Here is a 19,596-nt window from a genome sequence, read left to right as displayed (position 1 = left end):
AAGTGCACAAATAACAACAAACATAAGTAATAAGGAAAAAGGAATAAATAATTAGTCAACAACATAAATAAGTAGGGAAGTGCACAAATAACAACAAACAAATAAACAATAACAATGAATAAGCAATAAATAAGTAGTCAGCATAATAATTATTAAACAAAATAAGTAAGTAGTCAACATATATTAATGACTGGTCACATAAATAAGTAGGTACAAAAGTGACTCAAGTGGTTAGCAGCCTATGGAGTTTTAGTGAAAGTCCAAGATAAGAAATTAGTCGATTAGGTCATCCAAGGTGCAGTATTCGAGTTGAATATAGTGACTGCTCTTGGGAAGAAACTGTCCTTGACTCTGTTTGTCTTGGCTGTTATGGTCCCGTCGCACCTGCCAGAGGGCAGCAGGTTAAAGAGGTGGAATCCAGGATGTGTATTGTCTTTTATTTAAGTATTAGTCACAGGCCGAGCCAAACTATAAACACAGTGCGACTTATAGTGTGGAAAATATGGTAGATGCTAAATAATTGTAATTAATCTTTCATGATTTGCATCAATAAATTCAATGATAGTCCGATTTGCATGCACAAACACACACACAATAGTCCTTACTTTCCCCTCAGCTAGGACAGTTAAATTTGCATTGGTAGCAGAAGGTAGGTGCAAATCCCTGTCAGAGCAGGGTTGAATAACGATTAAAAGGGATTAGGAGGAGGGTCATTGCTTGGCTACTAGAGCCAGTGGCTGCCTTTTTTTACTACCGAGCTGTCTACAACCAAAATTACTCTTTGCTTTACTCCACCACACCCTGAAGTCAACAAGAAGAAAAAGACGGATTAATGACTTGACCCTTTTGGTTATTCACCGAGCAGGTGAAGGTAAGTAGAAATGACACCAGACAAGATATGTTCCCATTTCTTCTTGAACAAAACTGGACCCAGTTGATGGCTCAAAACTCATTGTCATTCCAGAAAGACACTTCTTTGCTATCTGATCATGTTTTGCTATGGAAGCATGTGGAATTCACTAAACACGGCGTCAACAAAAAGAGGTTAAGCCGCTTATGAAAGGACTCCCGGACAAGTCTTCACATCTTCAGAGCGACTCTTCGAGGCCAATTCCCGACTTTCTACCGTCCTCTAATCCATCGGCAGGGGAAAACAAACGATATAAGCAATGGCCGTTTTGAAAGTGACCTTTACCAGGACTAAAAGGGACAAACTAGCTCAGGTGCTTTGGATCCTAAATTGGATCTCCGTGGTGACGGGCGTGATCCTCTTCAGCCTGGGCCTCTTCCTCAAGGTGGAACTAAACAAGCGTTGGGAGCTGATGGCCGACACGGACATTCAGTACGTCCCCAACATGCTCATATCTGTCGGCCTCATCGCCTGCGCCATTAACTTTCTGGGCGGGAAGATCTGCTACGACTGCGCCGACACGGCCAAGTTCCTCCGCTGGAAGTTGATTATGTTACCCTACATCATTTGCACCTTTTTCTTCACGTTCTGCGTGCTGGTCGGGGCCCTCATGTGCTACACCATGCATTGGGAGCTGGATGAATCCTTGAGAGAAGGCCTAACCATGGCCATGAAGTACTACAAGGACACAGACACGCCAGGAAGATGCTTCCTCAAGCGTGCCGTGGACACACTGCAGATAGAGTTTCAGTGTTGTGGCAACAAGGCTTACTCAGACTGGTTCCGAATCCAGTGGATCAGCAACCGCTATTTGGACATGTCTCATCGAGAGGTGCTTGAGTGAGTACCGAACACACCTTTAATTAGCACCACTTTCTGACATTTTTGCCTAAAAAGGATACATGATCATGACATAATGTCAAGTCAAGTCATTTTATTGTCAGATATTATACATAAAACATACCCGACATAGGATTCCTTTCAGACCTCACTGAATAGTTAAACAAATATTTAGATATTATACTACCTGTGCTTTATATATGGAAAAAAAATTTAAATGTGTCATGGTGCGCCTTATAATGCAGTGCGCCTTATAGTCGTGAAAATACGGTATTTCATTTTCATTCATAACTAAGTCAGTTTACATAATTGTTTGAATATATTAATATCTAAATAACTATTATTTACTGTCTAGTGTTTATAGTTTTTTAGTAGTAAAAATATATAAGTAGGTATATTTTGGATATCATTGTAGTATTTGGATGATTTTTTGCTTGTAGCCCTTAACTCATTCCCTTTAATTGGCAGTCATAAACATCAAATACATTTTAATTGTAAAGGCTGGTATTGAAAAAAATCATATCTAACTGCCATTGACAGCGCTAGACGTCCAATCAGGGCAGCAATCAAGCATTACTATGCAAAAAACAGGCTCTTATGAAAGCATACAAATGATCCAAACCAACTGTTTTGGGCTTAGCCTAAAATTATGGTAAGGAAGAGACAAAAATTCACCCAAAACATGGAAACTAATTTTTCCCCCTTGTATAGTCGCCTGAGGAGTAACGTGGAAGGCAAGTACCTGATGGATGGCGTCCCCTTCAGCTGCTGTAACATAAACTCACCCCGGCCGTGTATCCAGCAGCAGGTGAGCAACAACTCCGCCCACTTCAACTACGACCCCCACACGGAGCAGCTCAACCTGTGGACCAAAGGGTGTCACCAGGCCCTCTCGGACTACTACACCGGCATCGTACATTCCATTGGCCTCACCGTGCTCATCACGTGGCTCTTCGAGGTCAGTCGTTTGTGGCAATTGTTCCCCTCATTGCATCAATTTAATTCTCTTCCATTCATTTAATATGATCTGCCTTTAGTCATCTGAAGCATAGTATACCAATATTCGATGAAACGCTAACCATATTTATCATCATAGGAGTAAACACTTGCCCATCTGGAAACCAAGAGATGAATACCTACCTAGTAATTCTATGGTCTTGTTTTAGCTGTCAGTTTTGACGGGCGTGCGTTACCTCCAGACGTCCTTGGAGAACATGCTGAGACTGGGAGACCCCGACTGTGATTCTGAGGGCTGGCTGCTGGAAAACAGTTTCATAGAAACGGCACGCATCAACCTGAACATTATCAAGACGCTCAGCAAAAACAACCACGTGGACCCCGCTAACAACGGCGACCCCAACATCAACGTACCTTCTACTTCCAGAGCTCACTACGGGCCGGACAACGTGCCTCCCCAGCAAAAACCCACAGCCAGCTGATCACCAACTTTGTCCAGACTACAGCAAATATTCTGTTGGAAGGATGCTACGCCGGACTCGGGCGAACCAAAAGGACATGACTGATCACGACTGATGTTCCAAAGAACCTGACATGATGAGCTGCCCTAACCACTTGATCGGAAGCCTTTTTTAATTCATGCTAAATAATTTGCCTCTTCTGCTTGAGGGCTTAAAGTGTGGCCGTGGATGCTGTGGCCTTGCCTTGCCTTACTCACACTGCACTCTCCACAAGCCACCTGAAGGAAGACGTTTCCAAAAGGACGTTCTAACATTTGAGTAAGACAATCATACAAGATTTACGAGAATTCTTGCGTGCTGCTAAAAGATGCCTTTTTAAATGATAAGAGGTAGTATTGGGATTAAGTTTACATTCACTCCACTTCCAACTCAACATTTTGAAGGGATCTTTTTTTGGCTGTGGAATGGCTGTAAAATAGACAATCTACATTATTAGCCGAAAGCAGGGGTGTCCAATCGACGGCCTGTGGTCCACTACACCGTTTTGATTGGAAATTATGAAACTATCATTGAATGTGGCCCGCACAAGAAGCCTAAATACTGCCTTCATTTTATCTTTGTGCTCTGAATTGAAATGAGTTTTGCACTAGTGGACGTCCAATCCATTTCGAACTAAGGCTGTCAGCCCTCCCACTTCAGAGAGATTGGACGTCGAGCACCGTGACTGGACGTTTGGTCGAAAGACGTTTGGTCGAACGGACGTTTGGTCGAACGGACGTTTGGTCGAACGGACGTTTGGTCGAACGGACGTTTGGTCGAACGGACGTTTGGTCGAACGGACGTTTGGTAGAACAGACATTTGGTCGCCGGGTTCGCTCGCTGTCAAATTATGACAGTGTTTACTGTTGATATTTTGATATTAGATATTTAGATATTAAGCTCACTCTCTCTCTCATGATGATAATTTTGAGAGCTGGTTTCAACAGTAACAACACGGTGACCAAACGTCCGTTCTACCAAACGTCCGTTCGACCAAACGTCCGTTCGACCAAACGTCCGTTCGACCAAACGTCCGGTCGACCAAACGTCCGGTCGACCAAACGTCCGGTCGACCAAACGTCCGGTCGACCAAACGTCCGGTCGACCAAACGTCCGGTCGACCAAACGTCCGGTCGACCAAACGTCCGGTCGACCAAACGTCCGGTCGACCAAACGTCCGGTCGACCAAACGTCCGGTCGACCAAACGTCCGGGGACCAAACGTCTTTCGACGAAACGTCCGAGTACCGTCGAGCATAGTCAATGTCCAGCAATGTGTTAAAGGCACATGGGAACGTCTGAATTTTATTCGGGAGTATAGTCAAAGGCACCTCAAACTAAACTTATAGCTTCATTTGAATTTGTTTACTGCCGTTTTACACTTTTGAACGTGATTAATAGTATACACCTTCAACACCTTCTTCACAATGAAAACCATTTGTTTATGTAGTGCATGTCAAATTATGAGACTGGGGTATTCGCTAGACAGGTGATTTTATTATCATGTTGTGCTATCAAACAGCACAAGCAAATTCAATTCACAATGTTTCCAAAGGGTAACAGGAAGAAAATATGTTGCAATAAACTTTGCCACATTCTTTTTTTGTTCACTGGAAGGAGTATTGAAAAGTGACCTTGTTAATCAGGGGAAGGTTACATTCAATCAATACAGTACTGTCTTTATGTTTGGCCTCAAACTGTGCATGTTTGTGATGTGTGTGTTAAAATTTGAAAGACGGGAAAAAGTAAAAGTTTGCTTGTCAGACGCTACGCTAGTGAGTTGCGGAAAACAATAATAAAAAAAGGCTAATTATATGATCACAACATCATAAAATGAATGATGGCGTGTGTCTCTGATGTAATGCGTCTCTTCATTTGAACGAGTGTCTATTTACAAGTGATTATTGAAATTCTCAGAGAGGACACATTAAATCAAGGCTAATGCGCTTTGCTCATCAAAGACACGACCTCTAATTTCTCCCGGTCCTTTTCTCCTTTGTTTAGTGCTCTTTGACTTGCTCTCTCTAAACTCTCTGAGCTCGAGAGGGAGGCTGCGGCTCCCAAAGGAAGCGCGATGTGCGTGTTTATACGCACGTGTATCGACGAGGACGGCTAGGTCCGCACAGCTGGATCCATCCGACGTCACAACATTTGCCAGTCGAAAGCAAACATGACATTGACCAGCTCCAGGCTGCGAGCGATCTCCTCCAGGATGCAATGCTGTTTCCACATCTGCTTCAACTTGCGGTAGCGTTCTGGACAAAGATGCAGTGGATTGCCCCTCCTTGGAAACAAGCCACAGCATTAAAATCGTTACACTTCACCTTACAAAAGAGCCAACCGTCCAATAAACAGAGTTGTTACCCAAGGTGAGGATCAGTCTCTCCGTAGTCATCCAAATATGGAGCAGGATATGTGCTTCCTCTGGTTTTACTGGCCATCAGTACAATTTCACACTCTCGTACCCTGTTAGACGATAGAAATGACATCACTTTCCAAAACGGAGCGAAATCTAAGGACAGATCTCAACAAGATTTGAATCAGACCTGAGAAACATGCCAACTCCTGCGCCACAAGTGGCGGCATGCGCGGTGCAGGCCCCCACAACTTCTCCCTCCAGCTGACTGAGGCAGCAGGAACTCTGGGAGCATAGCATGGCGCCACAGAAGAGGCACAGAGTGGGATGCTTTCGCTCATCGTCCGCAGACTTGGGACATCTGCAAGGAAAAGACGTGAGACCCGAAAGCCGAGACCTTTTCTCCAAATGGAGGAGGCATAGTGCACTTACTGAAAATGGCTGGCTTGATTTAACAAAGTGCTGTAATCCTCTGGGAGGTCAATAAGTCGATTTCTTCTCCTCGGGTATCTGTTAAATGAGGTCAACATTTCACTTTTGATCTTTTGTGTTTTAAATTAAAAAGAGCAGATATTCCCGGTTATTTATTGAACAAATAAAATAAAACAAGTCAACTACCTGACTGTCTGGGTCTTGCCTTTCAGACCTTTGGTTACTGCTGGACTGCTGCACCACCTTAAAACACCCATATGTTTATTAATTCATTTATGTTGATCAACTCATCGTTGAATGAAAGAAAGCTGTTAATATGAAACACCGACCTATGCAGCAGGGGTGCCACAGTGTCTTTGTGTTCCTGGAAGAGCTGGAACACATTGGAGGGAAGTGCCAAGTAACTGCATAATGCTTCCATCTGACCTTGAGAAGAAACTGCAAGACAAAAGTACACTTAGTAGAGTAGATATAATGCACATATAGATACCAGGTCACAAGTGCACCTCAAATAACCAATAAGCCATTCTTTTTTGGTGTAATTTTGGAAGATGATCTTAAATTTATGATATATGAAATTATAACATTTGGAAAAACTTGCTATTCGCATCTGGTGCGTAGCTTGATTCCAGACCATTGCTAATAATTTGCTGTCCTTTAGCTCCGCCCCACCAGATGACCAAAAAAGTGCCACACACCTGTGCTACAAGAAAGCTCCTCTGGAGGACGAACGCCAGTAAGGCAGCTGAAAAAGAGAGCGGCACAGCGCAAAAAAGACTCGATTCCTGTCTTCACTCTTTGAGCTACAGCGCTGCCTGGCACCTCAGGAAGTGGCCTAAAAAGTAAAGAAACACATTAATAAATAGATTATCCGCTTAACGAGTGTGTGTCACTACAAAATCAAATGGTCGGAAACAAAGAGTTTTCCTGTAAAAGTAACCTTGCAGTAGCATTCACTTTTAATGTAGCATATCTTGCAAATCTGATCAAATGACATTAACAAGGAAAATATTTATAAAAAATATCTTATTCTTAAACCCTGTCTTGTTTAATTAATTAATAATAATAATAATAATCGGACATAGGCTTTGTCATCATCATTGACTCGACAAAAAGCCTAATTGTCATCATACCCAGAAACTGCGTATGACGAGATTAGTAAATAGGAATTTGTAAATATTTGTAAATTTGTAAATAGGGAATTGGTAAATTGAAAACTATACAGGAGCAATAATTGGTACCTTCCAGTGTGCTGTGACACAACAGCGTGAAGTTCTGCTGCTGTTCTTGCCTCCTCCGTTTCCTCATCACCAACCACTACGGGAAGGTCTGTACAGAATGGAATCATAAAAAAAAATATGATAAAATTGAGGTGCATTTTGTGAAAAATAAAATACAATAAAAAAAACAACTATTTTTTAAAGGGTTGAAAAACACTGTACAGAATGGAATCATAAAAAAATGATAAAATTGAGGTGCATTTTGTGAAAAATAAAATAATAAGAAAACAACTATTTCTTTAAAGTGTGGAAAAACATAAGTCGCACTTGAGTATTAGTCGCAGGCCTAGTCAAGCTAAGAAGAAAATTCAACTTTTAGTCTAGAAAATTTTGTAAACATTTAATGCAGTAGTAAGAGAGCCGTTTTGTATTACAGTAAGTTTCCAATGTGTTTACCTGTTGCGAGGAGCATCACCTGCAGCACATGAGCCATTGTAACCAGATGCACGATGTATAGGTGGTTGTAGGCAGAGCTGACAGGAGACGGCTGCAAGTCTACCGTCTCCTCCTGATACAACGAGGGCAAAGACAACACTAATCCCACCTGCAAACATAAAAAACACACAATTAGCTAATAACATGTTGTACATGTTAAAAAAAACAGACCAATTACATTACCAATAATTATCACCACTTACCAGAAGATGGAAGAAGTCAACTTCCAAAATCGAAGGTGTATTCTTTCTGCTTATGACCGGCAGCAAAACTGGAATATTGGAACATTTCATGATGTAAAATCTGTTAGGTATAAAAATGAATAAAAGGAAATAAAATATGCACCTGCTAACATATCAGTGAAGTGTCTTTGGATAACAGCCTGGGGGCTTTTTATTCTCTCTGCTGCTGAAAACTGCACAATCGCCTTCAGACCTGCCAACTATAATAAATAAAGCATTTCAAGATGATATTCTATTTTTAACATTTACTCATGTTACAGACCAACCTGTCTATTTTGTAAAGACCCAAAGAGCGGCTTGTCGTACAAGATGTTTTCTGTTAAAACATAATTTGCATCAAGCAAATTTGCAGACAAGAAATACAGTAAAAAAAGAAAAACGCCAAGTCCCACCGATGGCCTGAACAGTGAAGGCGCAGGTGTTCCAGGCCATGAGGGGCACACGTGGGCACAGCTCATTGGGTGCCGTCTGAAGCCCGACTCGGTGCACCGTGGTGGCGCACACAGCCAGCATCTCTACTATACCGTCGGAAAGCTTCCTCCTAAAAACGAGAAGTGAAGAAAAACATTTCGCCATCAAAGTTAAAAGGAGCAGCGTTGATACAGAAAGAGGAACTCTCACGGTTCTTGCACGCCGTAGCTCAGTATAGCTCTAAAATCCGTCTGACTCTCTCCGCATAACGTTGCATCGCCCTCATTAATAGTTTCCATGTTGCAATCTGCAAGAAGGCGTGATGAAATTTAAACCTTTATCCATATAATCTATTAGACTGCAGTGCATCTCGTCTCACCGTTATCCTGCGTGAGGGATTGGAGTCCTTTAATCCTGGCGTCAAGGATATGGATCCAGCGAGTTAAGGTCAAATGTTGACCAATTATCTCTGCATTTTCACTACAAAAGATGAAAAAAATGAATTAAAATGCAAATGATTAGCCTTCACTAAAATAAAGTAGGTGGAATGGACTCACTAGTTAAATACAAGTGGCTCCAGGGGGATCAAGGGGACAACGGTGTTGCAGAGAGACTTGCACAGGGGACACAGGTACTCCCCATTCTCAAGGTCGATGATTAGTTCAGTGTGGAGTCGGTTTCTAGAGGTGCTCTGGACCGCTTCAAAATATCTAGTATTCAATTCGAGAAAAAAAAATCCACAGTAATTAACAATGTGTCCCTCAATAGTGACGTCCACTCATACTTTTATCAATGACTTACTTTTGCCAACAGGTGGCATGCATGACATGTCCACAGCTTCCCGTGTGGGTTCCCACAACCAAATCCGGAGGCATGAATAACGGGTAGGATGCTGCTGTTTCTGTAAAAAAAAAACACACACGCAGAATAAATCTCGTTTTCAACAAAACCCCTCATGCATAAATTTGTATTACTGTACTAATCCCCAATGTCAGGGTAAGAATGATTATTGGTTTAGGTACTACCGCATTTTGCCGTTTAATATACCCGGGTATATTAAATGATTTTTGCTTTTTTGAGCCTCCCATTTGTGCGCCATTTCATATACCTCTGCCGTTTAATATACCCGGGTATATTAACTGGGGAGGTATAGTAAACAGCAAAATACGGTACATTGCATTATTTTGAGTGTTTGTATGTTTTTGTGGGAGAGAATTGAGGCTGACCGTCTTCACTGCTGGTGGGCATTTTGCCTCTGCACTGGGTCAGCACTGTGGATCTTTGCACACAAGCAGTCAGTACCATGGCCGGAGCTCGGGATGCCACTTCCTGCTCCTCCTGACAAAGAATGCAGGTCAGCACCTCCCGTTCTGCGGGGGTGGATCCTCGTTGGGGCCCAATGGCGACACGCAGCTCCTTCTGTTCAATTGCACTGTGAGAGGAAGAGATATCAATGCCCAAGTGATCATTTGAGATCTACAAAGTATTTTGGAGATGTTCTCTTGACCTCTCCATCAATGTAACAGGCTCTCCGTGCATGCCGCTTTCTGGCATGTTTTCATAAAGCATCTTGTTTGACTCAATGAAGTTTTTCTGCATAGCTGACATCTGGGCCATAATTTTCTGGCGGTGAAGTTTGGCAGCTTCTGCCTTTCTTTTGCGCTCTGCTTTTTCTTTGTCTTGAACACTCTGTGGCACCAAATTAAAAATATATATATACATTGATATCTGTCATTTGTAGGTCAAGACAAAATACATAAAGCGATAGTTAATACTGTAGTGATGACCTCTTCAGGCTTGCTTGTCTCCATACTCATCGAGGTAGTTGGACTGGACTTCTCTCTGAGGCACTTGATAATTTGAAACATCTAGGATATTCACAGAAGAACAATGATGGGCACTATTAAAATACTGTAGATGATCTGTTATTGCTAAAGAAAACATGCCGATGGCGTCAGCTACCTGTAGAAGCCATGTGACCATGTCCTTTTGGGTTTCGAGCAAACGAACACCTTTAATTTTCGACAGAAAGAGGAACAAAGACTTGTTGTGTTCGACTCCTGGAAAAAGAGACGCAAAATTATGCCACGCAAAAAGAGACATAAGCCTTTTCCGTTTCATACGTCCGAGAAGAAGCCGACTCACTGCGAGCCTTCAGGCTAAAATCAAAAGCGACGTCCTCTGAAGCGTCTTCCTCCAGTTGTCGTTTTTCTTCAAGCAAAGCCTGGCCAATAATGTGCAAGGCCTGAAACATGCAAGAGAAAGCGGTTTAGTGTCACCCAAGGCATGCATGCCAAAGGATATCATTGCTGTTATATTTGTCATTGATTTTTCTAAGGGATGTTTTACATCTGGCAAATGCAGTTACATGAATACATCTGCAACTTACAAATAAGATGTTTTTAGGTTATCAAAGAAATGTTAAAATGTTATGCTATTATTATTACTTTAACCTCCAATGTTTTTTTCTTGATATCTGTTCAATTAAACAAAGAAATGTCTCTCAAAACTGCGACATATGTTATTTATTCTCTTCATTGTGAATTATTTGGCTGGTGCAACTTATAGTCCGAAAAATATGGTATCTTTCCTTAATTTTTGGCTAAACAATTTTCTCTTACAAAATGACTGCTGCGAAAAATGTGATTGTAATGGGAAATCTAGTCTATGAGGTTTTGTTACCCGTTGGATCATGATTTCACTCCAAAGATTGGACTTTTCCTCAGCTGCCCTCTGCAGCAGGCATTTGAGGATGTGGACGAGGACATCGCAGCAGAGAAGGTTTACTATGTTGGAGAAGGCCGGACAGAAAGGGGGTGGCACCGGAGGACGCAGAGCTGTGCAAAAAAACAAATTCAAAAGGGAATTTTTTAACAATTTAAAAAATTGAAATATATATTTTTAAAAGAGTATTATGATAAGTAGAAGAGGGATTTGCAGCGATCACCTTTGTCGGCCCCCTCGTGAACACGCCTCTTTTTTTGTGACTCTTCAGCCTAGAACCGAATCAGACAGAAGTATATTATGAATGATGAATAAAGCAAGCGCTTTAATGAGTTGTAGTACCTTGCTGTGCTGTGATTTTGAATAATGGTAGAAGAAAGGGTTGAAATGAACCAAGTGCTCCCTTTTCACTTCATATAATCCGTGCCCAGACACTCCTGGTTTCCTAGATGTAAAAAAAAAAGTGGGTTGGGGGTGGTGGTCTTAAGCCTTGAAAACAAATATCACTTATTGATTACTTACTTGAATGTAGCAACACTATCGATTACAGACTCCAGACCTGTTTCGTGGCTCTCCTAGAAAAAAACATTGTCATTTATTAGACCTGACTTTTACTGCATAACGCAGAATATCGTAGTAGTGCAACATACGTTATCCGGCAGGCCTTTGACCAAACTACTATGTGCCATGGGCTCGATACACAGCAGGTGGATGACTTCCCTCATGGTTACGTCCTCTTTGGTTACGTTAGTGACACCGGGAATGTAGCGCTCACCTGCAATCACCTTGGTCAGCTATAGCATGGAGCAGTGACAAAACTAAAATTTGAGCCATAAAGTTGCAGTACCAACTATGACGATAATGAGATACAGCATCTCTTCTGACAGTCGATTCCACTGCAACGATAATAATTCGTTCTGGCAATGTAGCCACATTATTAAACACTCCAAGGCCGGCAAACGTTAAAGATGTTGTGTCCTGACTTACGGGTACGTGGTCTCGGATGAAATAACCTTCATTGAAGTAACTCAAGAGCTCAAATCTGATTAAGAGCAGCATGATAAAATGGTTGGCGTCCATCCTCGAAGCAGCTATCTGTAAACAGTGTTATTTACAAATGGATTATATTAAATTCCTTTCAATTAAACTGGAATCCCACAGGTCACTTTAGAATACTAAAGAAAGGAGTAATACAGCATAGTCTAAATTGGATTCATTAATCTAATTTATGCACTAAAATTTTGAAAAACATTTATACGTGTAGGGCAGAATTTCCCAGTGCTTTATAAACCTTGAGGGCCGCCATGCTTTTCTTAGAGACGAGTCGACTAAAGCAGTGGTCCCCAACCAGAGTAAAAAATATTAACGTTTTCAATCTCTCCCTCCTACTTGAAATGAGAAAAGTTGTTATAATAATAAATAATTGCTATTGTACTTGTATTTTTTTGCCGTTGTAGGTATCGTTCGTGCACCGACCCCACCTAGACACAATTTTGTCTTAAGTTGTCGCCATCCCCATTAGCCGGTCCCCAAGAAAAAGAAAGAGCTTTAAGGTTGTGGACCACTGGACTAAAGTAGTCCACCATGAGTCTGTTCTGGTTGTATTAGAGGCATGTAAATAAAAGAAATGAACAAACCTGAAGCATAAGGATGTCTTTGTCATACATCTCCTCTCTACATCGCACGTCTTGATAGTAGTACACCTAAGAATGGGAGGGAAATATTGTCTGAAATCGCAATATGTACCAAGCAATAAATCACGCACCAAGTATTGCAAGACTGTTAGAGCAAACTGGGGATATAAAAAGAAAAAAAACACACGTCACACCTGGCTAACCAAAGACAGCCCGTTCCTGCGCCACATTTCAGCGGATACCTGTGCAGCAAGTACCACGCATCGCAGAGGATGCTCAGCCAATTGGGAGAAGTCGTAACATTCCTGCCATTTATTGGGAAAACATATTTTTTAAATACAACACCAGTGAAAACAGTGTATTTGGCATTTCCCTGAATTTTATGCATCATTCAACTATTCAGGATTTCTATTCATATAAATGTTACCTCACCTTGGGTAACAATTCAGAGTATTTCAATACAACCTTAAGAATTAAAATGACAATAAATAATTTAATGTTTAATGAAAGATAGAACCCTTTCTTATGCCGGGTATCTAATGTTAAGGGTAAAATTCGCTACCGTTTGGTCCACACATTTATCTAAATAAAAGCTTTACTTACCTTGATAAACAGTTGCTCACATAACCCGTTCTTGCAAATAAGCACATACAAGCCTAGGGACCACAGAAGGCACGTAAATACTACATTGATGGTAGAGACAGTCAATGAATAACATTGAAATAGCAACAGTCTACCTGCAAGCAGTCTGGATAGGGGTAAATGTATGCTGACAGGTTCCTGAGACACTTTGTAGGGCCGAAGATTGAGGATCTGTTTGCATATGTAGTGGTCGGTTGCCTCCTTGGAGAAAGGTTGATTGTTGCTTTGCTGCAAAACTCTGTGGCAATCTCGGAAGGCTTCTAGCAGAATCTTGTCCTGTTGACGAGGTGAGGAAAAATGTTATAAGTAGGAGGGCCTGACAGAATATTGGAGGACTCGGTCGACGGAAACTCACATCGGAAGCGCACCAGTCTTGGAACATTGCGAGAATGTGTCGGAGTTGGATCTGCAACGCAAATCCGGCTTCCCACTCAGGCTCGACAGCAATGTGTTGACCAAACTGACGCATAACTTCTTCCATACCCTAAAGAACAATGGTGGTCACCAAGGTTATCAATCAGTATTGATATACCAAGAAAGAATAGATGATAAATGTGAGAATACACTACCTGCATGCATTTGAGAAGGCCAAGAAAGGCATTGAAGCCTTCTTTGAACTGTTTCCGAAGCTTACAACTCCATGTAGACGGTATACTGATCAGAATATACCTAGGAGAGGTATTTACACATCAGAAAAGAACAAATAAACCAACAGGCTGCTAAAACCTTCAATGGTTCTCACTACCTGAGGTCATGGAAAATGACCTGGATACGGGAGAACTTCTCAGAGTTGTAACCGAGGAAAAAGAAGCGATTGTTTACATCTAAATGCTCCATTAACAGGGCCATGACTGTATTAACTATCCTTGTAATGACATTTGTTTCTTCAATCAGGTACCTGGCCTAAAGGAGAACCAAAAAGACAGAAAAATGACATTTTAAAACATTTAAAAATGTTTACATTTATTATTTTCCGGTAGCTGAACCAATCATGTATGGACAATATATAGCACTCACCAGTGTGGGCACAGTAAAGATCTGAACAGACAGTAAAGTAATGGAAATACTCCGTTCATGATCGTCATCAATAAAGTTATGCTGTAGATCCTTGTACAGCTGAAAAGAGCAGATATTTAAAGAAACTTATCAAAAATATTCTTTTGTTTGATTTTAAATTTAAAACATGCTGTTACCTTTGTGAACTCTATTGCAAAAAGCCTCTTGAATTCAGTCTCCATGAGTAAGCTACAGAAAATGAGCTCGTGTACAATTTTGCGCGCTCCTTTAAGAAAAAGACAAAGGTTGTCATATCACGTCAATCATACCAGTGAATACCGAGGCCATGTCCACACGTAGCAGGGCTTTGTCAACACAGTATTTTTTCTCCCAGGTTTGAGTCCCACTGTTGATGCCTGACTTTATTTTAAAAGACTTAGCAATTTATTAATAAAAAAATAAATATATTCTTGTGAAATAACCTGATACGTGTGGAGAAGGCCTGAGTTGCACTTTATTGACAGCTAATGACGGCGCTACCTACCTTTATATAGTTTGGCATCGAGCAACATGAGCCTGCTGATGCAGCAAATGTTGGTCGGTTCTGCGTTGGGCTCCATTGCAACTCGGCAGAAGGCCTGCCTGAAGCCCACTGCAAACACGCAAGACGACGTTTGAAAGATGGGCAACATTACAGTCTGACACCGAGGTTAGAATGCGTCTGTGGCAGAACCTGAGTAACCGATGATCTGCTGGAACCAGAGACCCAGACGCAGGGCGAATGTTTGGTGAGCAACGACGGATGAGTGGAGGACTTCTACGTGTAGCGGTTGCAGGGAAATATGCTCCGAGTTGTACTGCAGCATAAACAGACAAAAATAGTAAAGTTTGCTGTAAAAAAAAAACTTATAGAAGATTATTATTATTTATTACCAAATTCTATGAGCTTTATTTGCAAAGCAAACTCACTAAATTATAGATTATTGTCACCAGCACTTTAAAATGACATTTAACAATTTATTTGGCCTCCTAGAAAGGGCCAACCGAATCACATGATCAATGTTTACCTTGATGAGCTCTTTTGCTTGCTCGCATGACTCTAGGCTTCCTTTCTTTACTGCCCGCCGACCCTGTGCAGAATAATTAAGTCATGTTTGCGTTAAAAAGCAGAGTAACACGTGCTATTGCTGAAATGAATACAAATTTGACACACAACTTAAAAAATTATACAACTTGAAAATGAAGTATATAATTGTGGCACGTTTGAAGTGTCCCACATCAATGTATCACTTAACGAGCAGATGTCACAGCTCATTTATGTCAGAAGAAGTTGTATTAGGCTGAGCGCAAGACACCCAACTCAATACAACCGAAAACGTCTCGTAAGCAATAAGTTTCTGACCCCATTAAGATGATTTAATGATCTTTCGGCTTCATTAAATCAACATGTTGATCATCTTAACGATATATCCTCATATCACACGCTCCTACATGTATAAGAGGAAAAATCTTTGAAATAATTTGTCTTTCTATGACAAAAACATAGCATTTTAACTAGAGTCTAGACTTTTTCGTTATACTGTACCTCCTTGTCAATAAGTGCCATGTAATTCTGTGCTTCAGACTGATCACAATTAACAGACCGCTGCAGGGTGTAGATCACATGGTCGTATGAATGGTGCTCATCATTGTATAACATACAGAAGAATGTGTTCTCTTTTTCCCTGCGAGAATGAAGATGTGCTCGGTTAAGGCGGCTGTTTTGTGTACACATCAAATGCAGTTAAGTGGGTGAAATAAGGTCGGCAGCCTTACTCGGGTTTGAGTAGACCTAAAAGCTGCTGCCCTTCCGCCCAGTCCATGAAATCTGTGAAGTAGTTCAGCAATACCCTGAAGAGCGTCTCAACACGCTGACACAGTTCTGGCTCCAATGAACAGTCATTCTGGAAAACATGATTTATAGCTTAAAATTTCATACCAATTTTAGAAAATAAAAAGGCAGTGGAGGTGGGAGCTCCGTTTTGAACAGAACTTTGCTCCTACATGGGAAGTAATACTTTCTGCTAGTGACACAGGAAATGAATTCAGGAGACGTTATTGCAAACAATGACTCATGTAAAATAGGACAGAGGGTCTTCAACTTCTGACATGTTGTTCAACTCAACTCAAGGCTACGAAAGTCGTTCAATGAACTTGTTTGACAGTAGCGTAGGGGTATGTTGTCATACTGAGTCACTGGCATCTCTATCTTTTTTCATTTGATTATTTTATTCACCGTAGCAAAAAACCTTTTCCTTTCATGCATATATTTAGTGTCTGCCCATGTAACCTTGAGACTTGGATGCTAGTTCTAGTTCCATCATGTGAAAAACATTACATTTTTTATTTTTGGGGTTAGAATAACATTTCCATGACGAACTAGTAATTCTCAAGGGAGCAAACATTCCGCCTGGAATCCCAATATTTCACACAAATGTCTAACATTGAGCAGACAGGCCAAACAAACATGCAACTCGACTGCTTTTTTTTTTCAAACTCCACTTGAGCATTTAATAATTCCATTAAATGCAAAACTTTGATTATAGAAGTAACATCCAAATTGATGGTAGCCATTCCCTCTGCTTCTGATGGCACCTGTTATTTGCGGAAACAGCCGAGAGGCAGTCTGGGTTACGAGATCTGGACAAAGGCAAATCTGATTAGACTTATCTGACAAACAGCAGCCCAACAGCTACGAAAATAAATACAATTTAAATTTAAAAAAAAAAAAAAATCAGATGTTAGAAAACATAATCATGCGAATAGAAATGAAATATTCTTATTGTTGCTTTCACGGTACGTCATTTTTATACAGCCAAAGCCACGAAAAAGACAGAAGAAGTCATCTAGAATGAGCAAATAAGAGTTCAGTGACACAAAAAGAGACAAGTATGTCCCGCCGATGTGCTTCTTTGAGCTCAGTTATGTAACTTACCGTAACCATGGCAGTGGTTGCCTCTGGATCGTGTTTGGAACAGCACGGGCCAATTTTCCAGGCTTCCACATCGCCACAGTCGCAGAACCCCCCACCAGATGATGCGTGCATCTAAGAAAAAAATATACATGTCACAGTGTAAAACACACCATTGACGGAGATAGACATCCTTTCACGTGGCTCTTTTCACACACTGTTAAATAGTTAAATAATTTTGAGATTCTTTCAATATGGAAGAAAAACAATTGCAGTCAATATTTGCACCCACCTTGTAACGATGATTTTTGTGCACGCTCTCCTGGAAGCAGTCCATGCATAGTACACATGTAGGATCTATTGCACAATCCCTGCAAGATGGTAAAAGAAAAAGTATGTGGTCACTAATGATTTTTTTTCTTTAATCTTAACATTTTATCAGACTCATTTGTTATGATGGTTTAGTGCTGAAGAGGTAACTGTCAAAATTTTAACACAACCAAAGTTGAAACTTGAGACTGCATTCATGTTTACCCCAAAACTTGGCCTAAATAAAAAAAGTGTTAACACACAATTATCTTTGAAAATGTTATGCTAGGGGGATAATGCAAAAATGTATCAATCCATAAAGCATTATAAAAGGGCAGAATTTTCGCCCAAAGTATGATTACAATTTTTCAAGTTATTACTAAGTTGTTGAAACGTATTATCCATGTTTGTTGTCGAGAATATTGGATGTGGAAAAAAAGCCAAAGTACCCACAATATTTGCAAAGAGAGAACATGCAGAACAAACCACAAACTAGTCACAGCCAGGATTCAGACTTCAAACAGCATCACAGTTCTTAAAACTGATCATTTCACCCACAAAGTCATGCCATCCATCACATCAAAACAATGAAAATGCACATTTCTCCAACACATTGAAGAATCATTTAAAAACCTGCAAGAGTAGACTGTCTCTCCTTCTTTGAAGACCCGGCCACAGAGCTGGGAAGATGAAGTGCTCTGCTTGAACTTCTTTACACCTTCATCGGGATCTTCACCAAACAGAAAGCACTCGAGTGGACGGAGTAGTTGTCTTTGGACTTGCTCTTCTTCTTCTTTTAAGTTGGACTCCGCCTTGTAACAGTAAATTTGAGGTACCCACGTCCTCAAGTAGTCGTACAGGGCCGGTTTCAGATCTGCGGATGCCTGCCATTCCTGCAAAGCAACAAAAGATAACATTAATAAAAGCAGGGGATACAATTTAATGTATTTTCCTTAGACAAATGTTCATCCTTTGTTAATAGGTAATGTTGTAGTGCTCCTTCTCCAATGCGATTTTGCTGGCCACTGATTCAGGATGTCCCCCATCTGGTGCCCATAGTTAACTGGGATGGGCTCCAGCACCCCCCACGACCCTTGTGAGGATAAGCAGTTCAGAAAACGAATGCAAGTTTTTCTGCCTGTCATCTTTAATAAATATGGTGTAGCATGTCTGAGCTAAAAATTTAGTCTTTGATACCCATTTTCTACGTAATTCAACCAACTATTCAGTACTGTTTATTTATATATTCGTAATACATATGTTTTATTGAATCGAATGCCTTTATAATCATGGTACAAGTACGATGAGATTTAAATCTGTCCCCTTAAAGTGCACACATAATAAATAGGCATAATACAAAATATGTGCCTTGACTTAACAAAAATAAGGAAAGGGTAATAAAATGAGTGTAATCTGCGTTAAATAGTTCCGATGAAATTATTTGTGAGGGTTGGAAGTTCAATAATTTAACTTTTGGGGGAGAAAGTCGCGCAGTTCTGATTTCTCAATTTTCTTTATCATCGGTTTAAGCGATTTTAGATAAAATATTAGGACATTTAACCACGCATCTCTATTTATTTGATCGGCATAAAAACGAAGTCGACGACTTCTTGAAGTATACTGCAGACATTAGTGAGTCTCTACACGGGCTAATGCAACTGCTAGCTAGACGTAGAAGTAGAACATCATTTAAACGCATTTAAATGGGAAATGAGATCGTTTACAAACACGTTGGAGCCTCTTACTTGGCCCCCAAATTCCCGCACAAGGTGTCATTCGTGTAAGATTGTTGAAAGCTGTACCTTTAGAAGCTCCACCTCGTCAAAAGGTTGCTTAGCCTCCGCCATATTTCATTTGCCGTAAAGGATGGGCTGTCGTGAAGCACCAGATTGTTGACATACTATATAATGCATTTTCTAATTTGTTACATGGAATATATTCTAAGCATCTAAAATATGGAAATAATTTTCCGATTCAAA

General features: G+C 40.7%; 2 protein-coding genes across 4 annotated transcripts; one reads left to right on the top strand and one right to left on the bottom strand.

Moving 5' to 3' along the window:
- Nucleotides 1–431: 431 nt before the first annotated feature.
- prph2la (peripherin 2-like a) lies at nucleotides 432–3,900 on the top strand. Of its 2 annotated transcripts, none has more exons than XM_077621020.1 (4): nucleotides 432–871; nucleotides 965–1,750; nucleotides 2,462–2,708; nucleotides 2,950–3,900. In XM_077621020.1, the coding sequence occupies exons 2-4, from the start codon at nucleotides 1,170–1,172 to the stop codon at nucleotides 3,187–3,189; spliced, it is 1,068 nt and encodes a 355-aa protein (XP_077477146.1). In that variant the 5' UTR covers nucleotides 432–871; nucleotides 965–1,169; the 3' UTR covers nucleotides 3,190–3,900. The 2 variants fall into 2 exon arrangements, with proteins under 2 accessions (XP_077477146.1, XP_077477145.1); XM_077621019.1 differs by having other exon boundaries at nucleotides 437–871; nucleotides 2,917–3,900.
- Nucleotides 3,901–4,683: 783 nt separating this feature from the next.
- ubr1 (ubiquitin protein ligase E3 component n-recognin 1) lies at nucleotides 4,684–19,501 on the bottom strand. Of its 2 annotated transcripts, none has more exons than XM_077621201.1 (47): nucleotides 19,420–19,501; nucleotides 18,251–18,510; nucleotides 17,601–17,679; nucleotides 17,333–17,443; nucleotides 16,174–16,301; nucleotides 15,944–16,082; nucleotides 15,426–15,488; nucleotides 15,092–15,215; nucleotides 14,903–15,010; nucleotides 14,556–14,644; nucleotides 14,380–14,478; nucleotides 14,108–14,265; nucleotides 13,932–14,031; nucleotides 13,718–13,846; nucleotides 13,458–13,638; nucleotides 13,324–13,376; nucleotides 12,915–13,025; nucleotides 12,724–12,789; nucleotides 12,074–12,181; nucleotides 11,934–12,003; nucleotides 11,737–11,861; nucleotides 11,609–11,661; nucleotides 11,429–11,531; nucleotides 11,310–11,358; nucleotides 11,045–11,199; nucleotides 10,508–10,607; nucleotides 10,325–10,422; nucleotides 10,150–10,230; nucleotides 9,870–10,051; nucleotides 9,589–9,794; nucleotides 9,164–9,263; nucleotides 8,920–9,072; nucleotides 8,742–8,842; nucleotides 8,573–8,669; nucleotides 8,344–8,492; nucleotides 8,218–8,267; nucleotides 8,055–8,151; nucleotides 7,913–7,980; nucleotides 7,671–7,818; nucleotides 7,236–7,323; nucleotides 6,693–6,829; nucleotides 6,324–6,432; nucleotides 6,181–6,237; nucleotides 5,995–6,072; nucleotides 5,753–5,923; nucleotides 5,571–5,672; nucleotides 4,684–5,490 (listed from the first exon to the last, which is right to left on the bottom strand). In XM_077621201.1, exons 1-47 carry the CDS (start codon nucleotides 19,462–19,464, stop codon nucleotides 5,349–5,351), a joined length of 5,220 nt encoding a protein of 1,739 aa, XP_077477327.1. In that variant the 5' UTR covers nucleotides 19,465–19,501; the 3' UTR covers nucleotides 4,684–5,348. The 2 variants fall into 2 exon arrangements, with proteins under 2 accessions (XP_077477327.1, XP_077477328.1); XM_077621202.1 differs by having other exon boundaries at nucleotides 11,934–11,982.
- Between the last annotated feature and the right edge of the window lie 95 nt (nucleotides 19,502–19,596).

This window comes from Stigmatopora argus, chromosome 15 (genome assembly GCF_051989625.1).
Source record: "Stigmatopora argus isolate UIUO_Sarg chromosome 15, RoL_Sarg_1.0, whole genome shotgun sequence".
Lineage (NCBI taxonomy): Eukaryota > Metazoa > Chordata > Actinopteri > Syngnathiformes > Syngnathidae > Stigmatopora > Stigmatopora argus.
Note: the sequence above shows the minus strand (reverse complement) of the source record. Positions and strands in the feature narration are given on the sequence as shown.

What these genes read in the sequence shown, in the direction of transcription:
- prph2la (XM_077621019.1), top strand. Translation starts at nt 1,170, where the DNA reads ATGGCCGTTTTGAAAGTGACCTTTACCAGGACTAAAAGGGACAAACTA. An exon ending in TCTCATCGAGAGGTGCTTGA is followed by an intron (nt 1,751 to 2,461) that starts GTGAGTACCGAA and finishes CCCCTTGTATAG; the next exon opens with TCGCCTGAGGAGTAACGTGG. An exon ending in TCATCACGTGGCTCTTCGAG is followed by an intron (nt 2,709 to 2,916) that starts GTCAGTCGTTTG and finishes GTCTTGTTTTAG; the next exon opens with CTGTCAGTTTTGACGGGCGT.
- ubr1 (XM_077621201.1), bottom strand. Translation starts at nt 19,464, where the DNA reads ATGGCGGAGGCTAAGCAACCTTTTGACGAGGTGGAGCTTCTAAAG. An exon ending in TGGCACTTATTGACAAGGAG is followed by an intron (nt 15,489 to 15,943) that starts GTACAGTATAAC and finishes TATTCTGCACAG; the next exon opens with GGTCGGCGGGCAGTAAAGAA. An exon ending in TCTTTACTGTGCCCACACTG is followed by an intron (nt 14,266 to 14,379) that starts GTGAGTGCTATA and finishes GTTCTCCTTTAG; the next exon opens with GCCAGGTACCTGATTGAAGA.